General features: G+C 41.5%; 1 protein-coding gene and 1 long non-coding RNA gene across 10 annotated transcripts in view; one reads left to right on the top strand and one right to left on the bottom strand.

The window, feature by feature from the left end:
* Positions 1–368: 368 nt before the first annotated feature.
* Positions 369–2,875, bottom strand: LOC115560291 (uncharacterized). 2 transcript variants are annotated; one of them, XR_003979733.1, is made up of 4 exons: positions 2,765–2,875; positions 2,465–2,616; positions 1,868–1,964; positions 369–1,383 (listed from the first exon to the last, which is right to left on the bottom strand). It is a non-coding gene; the product is annotated as an uncharacterized LOC115560291 (long non-coding RNA). The 2 variants fall into 2 exon arrangements; XR_003979734.1 differs by having other exon boundaries at positions 1,907–1,964.
* A 2,913-nt stretch (positions 2,876–5,788) lies between these two features.
* abch1 (ATP-binding cassette, sub-family H, member 1) overlaps positions 5,789–9,767 on the top strand; it is a 44,938-nt gene continuing 40,959 nt past the window's right edge. For 3 of the 8 annotated variants that reach the window (XR_003979659.1, XR_003979657.1, XM_030379228.1), the window contains exons 1-3: positions 5,789–6,196; positions 8,100–8,245; positions 9,568–9,727. Coding sequence is in view for 1 of the 8 variants with exons in the window: in XM_030379228.1 (XP_030235088.1) it covers positions 6,128–6,196; positions 8,100–8,245; positions 9,568–9,727 (375 nt within the window). In the remaining 7 variants the exon portion in view is untranslated. Of the gene's footprint in view, positions 6,197–6,397; positions 6,726–8,085; positions 8,246–9,567; positions 9,728–9,767 lie in introns of those variants that run through there. The other 5 variants (XR_003979658.1, XR_003979656.1, XR_003979661.1 and 2 more) reach the window with 4 other exon arrangements.

The following is a 9,767-nucleotide window of genomic DNA, read 5'->3' as shown; positions in this document are numbered from 1 at the left end:
AAACCTTTCAAGGCAATAACTTGGCAGATTAGCTAATATTCATAGAATTAAACATTGCTTTTAATGTATCTGGACAACCAAATAACCACATCAATATAAACTAGAAATCATACAATTCCTGAGGGAATTTGCACTGCCATACCATGCTTATGTTTGCTTATATTCCTATGCTTGTTTATGTATGTGTACGTATGTATACATACACATATGTACGTTTGTGTACGTATGCGTTTGCATGTGTATGTATGAGTATATATGTGTGTATGCATACATATAGCTATGTGAATGTTTGTAGACGTATGTAGGGGTATGATTGGTATGTATTTGTACTTATATGAATCTATATGTATGTACACTGAAAAAAATAATTCATTGAATTTACTCGATTTTAATGTGGACATCGGTCGAGTCAGTCATTTGTACTCAAATTTTCTGTATTGAGCTTTAAAACATTCAGGAAAACAGACAAATCTGTGCAGTTGCCGTAAACAGATGCAAGATGAATCAAAACTCAAACTCGATACCCTGCATCAACAGCAGCGGATTCACTGTCAAATACCACATTTACTGTTTTCGCTGTCTCAATATAAAAATGTATTTGCCTAGAACAGTCAAAGTTATCAGAAGTGGCCCTGACTGAACATAAGGCAATATACTGGGAATTTCTGGCCCATTTTTTTACCGCTCTCCCTTTGTGTTGCAACATGTCACTAGCCAACAGCTATACATTATGGTAATTCACAAACATACACTTGCTTCCGTACAAAATATGGAGAGTGCAGATCCATTCACATAGTAACAAGCACATTGCCTCTTCCACTAAACAGGATAACCATCAACAGCGCTGGCTGAACACACAAACTGGATACCATCAACAGCAGTGGCTGAACACAAACTGGATACTATCACAGCAGTGGCTCAACACACAAAAAATAAACTTATCACTATCAATATAAACCTAGAATACCTAGAGCAACACATGTTTATACACCAAATAAGGAACAGAAATGAATAACACAAATTAAGGCCAGTGATCATCTGAGGTTTACCGAGAGGCAGCGCTTTGTTTGACCCGTTCATTGGAAGAGACGGTTTTTCAGTGCGAGTACTTTGTTTGAAAGTTTACCCACATCCATGTCCATTAGTATCTTCTGTACTACCTCAAAGGTGTACTGGAGGTCGGCGGGGTAGCTGATGTTCAGTGCGTACATCAGTCCAAAAAGCATAGCAACCGCTAATGCTATATTGTCTAAATCTCTTAACAACCTGATGCCTTCGAGGACAACTCCAATGTCCTCAGATTCTTCACTTGCCTCATTCTCTTTTATAAATCCCGACCTAGGTTTTTTAAATAGCAGCATTGAAGGCGTCTCCATCCATGCCCTGTACAAAACAGACAAAAGGTAGGTAAATAAGACCTAAAGTTTGACTACTTATCATGAACAGCCAATACAGAAGCAGCAGTTGGCAATGACATTTTAAAATCTCTGGCTTCCTCGAGCAACAAACTGTATTAAGAGTACACATGATAATCTGCTTGAGCTGCTCCCCCCGCGACCCGACCTCGGATAAGCGGAAGAAAATGAGATGAGATGAGATGAGATGATAATCTAAGACATGAAAACACTATTGCAGTCGCTATAGTGAAATATAATGTAGAATTTTGACTACTATTATCAGCACACTATCATATTAATCTTTGACGTTTGACAGAAAATGCTTTTGTTGAAGTAGTAAGATGAAAGTGAAAAAAATGTATGTTTATTTGACCAGCAACTGAGAAAGATAATGATTTTAAAATATATGTAACAGAATTGTATCCGATATGGAAGATAGTGGAATAGCAAGTAAGCACTGATCCATGTACATGCCGCGTATTCGTGCACAAGGTTTTCTGGATTTTCACCCATGTAGATGCAGACTCCCTTGATAATACACTCCCGTCCAACATCGACATCATCACACTGAAAGGAAATGTTCTTGATTAGTGTCAGAATTCAGCCCTTTTACTATTTCTTAAATAAAGTCAACTACCGGTGTTAAGAGAGTTACACCCTGCAGTTAGTATTTTTGGTTTTATCTAGTTAATATGACCTACGTGCAGGTCATTGCAATTAAGAAATACTTTGCGATTATATCACCATGTACACCGTCATTTGAAGTAAGAAAGAAATAATTTAGAAATTTAAGAATATTGCACCAGGCTTCTTCATATGATTAAGAGCCTTGCTGTGAGACAAAATAGATGTACAAATAGTGGAAGGGGAAGATGAAAAATAAATGCACTTACCGTCTCCCTGGCTTTGTGTACAATTCATGTACCCTCCTTGCCAATCAATTATGTGGCAACTAAAACATTCTATAGTGTTTCATAACATCTCAACAATTCTAAAAAAAACAACATAATATTTTCCGAAAACATTCAATTCTTTTTTTTATGAAGTTGGACTCCCGTATAACTTACATCTGCCATTTTTGCGTTTTTTTTAGCTTTTGCCCTAGATGTCCTCCTCTCCTTTGGAACAGCCTCGTCAGTTTGTCAGAGTGAACGTCCAGCTGAGACAGGAACCTGGATTGAAGTGGAACGGTGGTGATTCTCTTAAACTCAGCGTTGATCTATAGTAGCAAGCACAAAAAAAGCACAAAGGATTCAGGTTTCAAACTGAATTCAGGGCATTCCATGTCTTATATGTGCATGGAAAGCGAGAACTACGTCCAAAATGTGGATGCTTTAACTTGTAGTGATGCAAAAGGTCGGACCTACTTGATACAGTTTCTTTGCCGCTTTTACAACTCCACATTACCGCCACCCAGGGCCGTTGCACCAAATCCTGGGCCCTGTATACAAGAGGTACTGATGGCCCCCCCCCCCCCCCCCCCCCCCCCTCCGAATTCCCCCTACCAGCCCCCTGCGCTGAATTGCTGACGGGGGGAGACGTGGCCGTGTGCGACTCCTAACACTATGGGCTGGTGGATAATTCAACCGATTTTTATTTATTTATTTTTTTTAATTGCCATGGGCAATGCCTCACTTTCCCCCGCAGTCCGTCGGCCCTGCCGCCACCAAACCCTGTAACGTACATCAAGATTATTATTAGTAACTTCAAAGCTCCAATCATCAATTCAGAAACAAAAAGGTCTGCTGCAATACCAAAATTCAAAGCACTTGTAAATCTGTTATCGCTTTCAAATTAGCTGATTAATGTGTTTAAATACAAGGACTAACACAGATGAAGGAAATATATATTAAAAGGTGGAGTCACAGGAGAATGCTTGTTGGACCATACTTTGCATGAACGGTCATGACAGGCAATAACAGCTAGTGAGAAAAAGAATGGCGCTCAAACACATACACAGTCCCTTCAGAAAAGCGCGATTATGCGATCTCATAATTCAATGCATAATCAGCCGAAGTCTGCATATTCATGCGGGAGTTGCATTTTCCGCACAAAATATGCGGGGCTTGCATGATTTCATTATACCCAAGTTTTTGTTGCAAAAGAGTCACATATATCTTAGCAGAAAGTTGAAAAATGTTGCGTTTACTTCACACAAGAGCAGCCATTTCCCCCTGTTCTCATGGGAACGTTATGAAGTGACGTAATTACGCGACGTGAACGTCATCGAAAAGCTGAATTTTTCGCAAGTTCCCGCATTTTTTGCAAGTTCCAGAAGTTTCATTGCATAAATATGCTGCATATTTCATCGCATTTTTTAAGAAAACGTGTCGCAAAATCAAGGATTATTGGCCGCAACAATCACAAAAAAACACGGCATTCTTCTGGAGGGCCTGACATGCACGTTAGTGCACACGCAGTCCCCGCATGTAACGATAAATGCAAAACCGCCAATATATAGGCCCTAAGTCAGGGATGGGCAACTGGCGGCCCGCGGGCCGCATGCGGCCCGCATCCTCACTCAGTGCGGCCTGCATCCTCACTCAGTCAGGCCTGCACATAATAAAAAATAATATATAAAAAAATAATAATAATAATAATAATTGATCGAGTTACAGAAAACTCGGTCAAGAAAGATGAGAAGAATTCATAGAATTCGAAGGCAAACCCATGCGTCTAGTTTGCTTAGAAGCGATATCAGTCATTAAAGATATCCACTTAAGTCGCCACTACAACTGCTTGTTTGGTTTGAGTTCATTGAGTTGTTGCACTTAATGTTGGGCCACTGTTTTTCTGTTTTTTGACTTCATTGAATGACGATGTATGTGAGCCCTTTGCACTGATAAAAATACTGACCATTCATGTGGCTGTTTGAGCATGAAAAACATGAAATTTATGTATGTTTGTTCAATTAACATACCGTACATAGGTTATGATTCTGGATGATTTTGTAGGTAGTGGCCATCCCCAAAATGCACCAGAATACAGGAAATCATATCTACAAAATTCAAAATTGTGTAGCTTCTCTCAGCTCACGTTAAGTTGAAGTGTGCAGTCATGTGGCCCTCCGATGGTTATAATGAAAAATGTGGCCCTCTTTATCATGAAAGTTGCCCATCCCTGCCTTAAGTTAACCACTAGCTTTAGCCGTTAGGCTCTTACACACGCGGACCCAGGCTAATAAGCGCTCTAAAAACAAAATATAGCCTATGCGTACATATCCTACGCACACAAACGAGTGCACTAAATATTTTAATAGTAACACAGTGAACCTTAGCAGTGTAGTGCAAATGTTTCCAAATTCACAAACTTACTTTATCAGTAAATGGGCTGGTCTCCGTTGTGGCTGAAGGGGGAAATGTGAGTGCTTCCAGAATTTTCGGGGTCAAATGCACTACTTTGTCTCTTTTTTTTCTTCAGTGCAATTTGAATCCAGCCTATGGGCGCACTACTGTCACCCTCTGCTCGTAATGCAAATTACACTTTGGCGCCAGAAAAGCACCAAACTCGATCACATCGACGGTCTGTTGTTTACAGGTCTCCCTTCGAAGGTTGAGTGCAATGTATATACATTGTCAAATCCAAAAGTTTGTTAGCTAGAAAAGTATTACAATTATTGCTTAGATATTTCATGTGAGCAATCAACTCATCATGCTGAACATTTTGATCTATTGTTTCAATGATTTGATTGAGACAACCACTCATAAACACATGGGATTACCAATAAAATGTTTTTTCTGTCTTTCTATGTTAATTCTTGTGCCAGAAAATAGCAACGGAAACCAGTAAAACAAAAAGTGGAAGTTGAACTTTCGAAAGCAGCCTTTGTGTGTGTGTGTGTGTGTGTGTGTGTGTGTGTGTGTGTGTGTGTGTGTGTGTGTGTGTGTGTGTGTGTGTGTGTGTGTGTGTGTTTATGTGTTGTTTGTGTACACGTGTGCATTGATGTGTGTGTGTGTGTGTGTGTGTGTGTGTGTGTGTGTGTGTGTGTGTGTGCGTGCCTGCCTGCGTGCGTGCGTGCGTGCATGCGTGTGTGCGTGTGTTTGTGTGTTGTGCGTGATTATCTGTCCTGGAAAATGATTGGTCTTAAGATGTACAGTGGATAATCAGTACAGATCACGATGAGGAAAAGGGAATGTGTTGCTGGGTCTTTTAGGTATATGGCATCGAAAGGCTCCAGGCATAATAGGCCTCTCACTTTCAGAGACAGGAGAGATAACCGATCACCATACACAGAGTGAATCGAACAGCTAGAGGGTGCCGTAAAATGTTGACTTACAATGTAACTTGCCTGCAATGAGCCCTATGATCATGTATAGATGGTAGGCTATATTAGGTAGGCTGACATGAACAGATTCTGAGATGGGTATTTCGGCCATTTTGCAGCGTGTTTTCTGAATTATAATATTTTATCAACAGTCCAGTTGTGTACTTTTCCCTTAATTTTACGCTTATTGTGTGTCGGCAGAAGCTGTCGTTGAACCTACGCTGTAAAAGTGTTTATAGCGCCCTCTGCAGGAGATTTGCAGATGTGCCACAGGCTGCACAGTGCACAGCTAGGGCAGTGAAAATAGGGAATGATAGAGAATTATGGTTTAACAAAAGGCACGTATAGTTCTTAATGTCTAAGACATTCGATTGGGTTGGGCTTCGAGATGCCATTATAAAAGCCTACACTGAGCGGATAAGGGACTCTCAGCAGACGGAGGGACGAAGGACCCATCCCTGAGACCATGGCAGCAGAGGCAGTTGTTTCTGTTGTGACGACAGGAGCTCCCGAAAGCACTCCGATGAAAGATCTGGTAAGGGAGCCGAATATTTCCGTTTGCTCAACACAGGCAATACAGCCCGCCCTCCGGGTAAAGGATGGATGAGGTCTGCTTGCTGAGCGCCGCGGATACAGCATCAGCAGCACATCACTAGAGCACCACGCTATCAGCACCGCATCACTAGAGCAACACGCTATAGGCACCATATCACTAGAGCACCACACCACACCACACAGCTACCACGCTGCCGTTCAGACCTGGCGTCATCTTTATAAAAACGTCAATAGGAATGATGAAAATACCATTATTTAAATGCTCGTAACGGAGTAATGTAGGTATCCTTCTGTTTTAATACGGTTGAGCCAGCCTTCGTTAACACGCACGGTGGAGTTGTCGTCGAGCAGGAGGGGGAAGTGAAAGAGTGGGGGTGTGCCGCTCCACCGAGACGCTTTAAAAATAGTTTTACAGGAACATCATCAGTTTGTCTTTGGCATGAAAGGTCGGTAGTTAAAAGACGAAAAGCTTCCTTCTCGCTAACTTGGTTGTCCTTTCCACGACATAGGTAAGATGACTTGACGATGAACTAGACTACCATGTCTGCTGATTTTAAAGCGACTGAATGGAGGATAAATCTCAGCGGTGGAGAACGGATGAAATGATCCGTTCAGTGAGGCTGTTCCTCGGAGTTGCATGGTGTTTGCTATTAACACCTGCAAGGAAGGACCGTCTCAGAGACGGTTGCGAGGCTGTAGGCCCATGAGGATATTGTTGAGACCCTGGGCATTGTTCCGGAATGGACCAAGGTCCAGGACTAGGGTTCAACTACTACCACCTGACATTTACACACGTTAAACAGTAGCCTATCAAATAGTCATACGCCGACTATATAGTGCTTGGGCGGTCTTACATTCTAAGGACTGGACAGGAATCCAGTTATCTAGTCTCTTCACAATAGTTTTCATATAGGGAGTGGATGTGATGTGACATCAGATTAACGGATTCTGTCCTTTTAGGGCAAACGGATGGAAACGGCCCAATGCGGTCTGATCCATGGTCTCTATGGTCAGAAGGTCAGGAGAGCTGAGCGTCACACGTGTTTAGGATACACGTGACTTATTCAGATTTTTCAAAACAAGGCTTTAATAATAATAACATTATAATAAAAAATAAACATATGGAAATTAGATTATTTGGATTATATTTAGGAATCAGGACAACTATGACTCTGCAGTCACTCAAAATCATGATCATTAAGTCATTTCAAAGTTAAAGTCCCCCATCTTTACATTAAAATGACTGTGTCTGGAACTTGCTGTGAAAAATCATTGCTCCATAATTCCTGACAGTGACTGATACACCTCTGAAGAACAGATTCAGAGGGTGCTGAGACCAACCATTGATGGCTATGTTGTGTGCCCTCCAATTAAGCTGAGCTCATCAGTGCTTTGCTAGAACAGAGGTTTCAGGTGTTCTACTTTCACAAGATTATTTCCACGACATGGTAAAGAACCCAAAATACACTTCTGCTAGTGTCATAATGTCTCACTTGTTGTAATGTTACAGGCCTCACTTGTAGAAACAGTTAGTTTACCCAAGTAAAAGTTCAAAACATGTTTTTTACCCCAAACACACATAATGGAGAACACCACAATAATGAATGCAAATACACATTTCTCATACTCGGCCTGTGTTTCTACCTTGTGTATGTTGCTGAGCAACTGTTGCCAGCAGTTATTACACCGTTACACTGTTGATTTATTTTAAGACTTAGTCACTCTGTAAGTTACAGTGTGTTCAACTAGAAACTGTCTTGTACGCAGTACAATAGTAACAAAAAAAATGCATTTGAAAAGCAATTTTCCTTTTAAAATGCAGCTCCAGTGATTGTCCGGATCCTTGCCAGGCCTATATCGTTTCTAAAGCTTCTCTGTCTAAGGTGAACCAGGGTAATAAGACGATGGACGCCGAGGCCTCTGCAGAGCCTGAGCTACAGATGGCCATCAAGTGTCGTGACGTCTGCCGGTCCTACGGCAAACTGAAGGTCATCAGCAACATGGACCTGACTGTTCCACAGGGACAAATGTAAGTGGATGTGATTGTTTGTTTGTTTGTGTGCATGTGTGCGTTGATGGGTGGTTGGTGGACAGTAAAGGAGAGGGGGTATGGGGGTCCTCCCCTATATCATTTTGAATTTGGTAGATTTGATTTCCTGTATTCTGGTGCATTTTGGGGATGGCCACTACCGATGAATTCATTCCATTCATAGCCTACAACCTGACTTAAAGGCCCATGACAAACTTACACTGCATATACCTACTTTATGGCCATTCCATCAGCTATTGCTATTTGACCCATGGTTGTTATTCTGATATTGAGTAAAATCATGATCACGGTGCTATAGCGTCCATTTTTTGTGAGTCTCAAGGTCTATTTCAAATGCAGTTAGAAATATCGGACACTGCTTCATTTTGTTAGTATGTTACAGGCCGAAAGACCAAATTGATATGTAACTTACTTGCTCCTTTTATGTATAACATTGCTTGGGGAGTCAAATTATTCCACTGAAATAGTCGGAAAGTGCTATTACAAATCTCTGCTTTTAGCTCTCTGCTATTTAGAAAGATAAAAATCAATGCCATTAGTCGGAGCGCACAAAATTGCGACCTGAAGTCGAATTTACATGCGCCAATGAAAAGCTGTCTGCTTGATAGACAGCAAAAAGTTTGAGAGCTCACATAGACGACTGACTTGAAGGAGGGCTTTATCTCGAATGAACAATAACCAGCCTAGCCCAAACAATTGACGTTCAGACGCATTTCAATGGTTGGCAAGGCAAGTACGGTCTATCACACAATTAAACGAGGATAAACGCTATGTCTTTTTCTGGATTTATTTAGTATTTGTAGGGGCTTTTGATCGTCTTCACTCTACACCTAAATCTCCTAGATTGCTGTTTCAAACATAATCCATGGTAGATTTAGGGTAGGTCTTGACAAGATTGGTGTGGAAATGCTTCGTTCACAGGTAGCTGTGCTCACAGGTAAGGCAATGTGCCCTATCCATAACCTGAACAGCTCATGGAATACGTCTTTGAATGGTTCAATGATCTTTGTGAGTTCCACAATATTAGAGGGCATCTGTTCACCAGATGTTGACATAAGTGCCAGATATAAATGTATAAAGTCTCTGCAAAGCTGCCAAATTATTGAAAAAAATCCTAATAAGACAAGGGTGGCCAATGGGACAGCCGTGGTTCAGTCTAGGGTGGCCACGGCCACCCCTGGCCACCCCCTAGATATGCCACTGTGTGTGTGTGTGTATGTTTGTGCGCGTTGGTGTTTGTCAATGCAAAAGTCCTTCTATCGTGATTTTAGCAAGTGATGGACCACCCATTGTGTTTGTAGTTATGGCCTGTTGGGGCCCAGTGGATGTGGGAAGACCACGCTGTTAAAATGTATCGTAGGAACTCTGAAGATCTCCCGGGGCCACATCAGTGTTCTGGGAAAACCTCCTTCCTTTCCTGGTCATGAAGTTCCTGGCAGGATGGTTGGATACATGCCACAGGTAAACAGCCTGTCAGCAACTCTTTCAACTCGTTCATTTG

Source organism: Gadus morhua, chromosome 15 (genome assembly GCF_902167405.1).
Source record: "Gadus morhua chromosome 15, gadMor3.0, whole genome shotgun sequence".
Lineage (NCBI taxonomy): Eukaryota > Metazoa > Chordata > Actinopteri > Gadiformes > Gadidae > Gadus > Gadus morhua.
The sequence above is the reverse complement of the archived record's forward strand: the minus strand, read 5'-3'. Positions and strand labels throughout refer to the sequence as shown.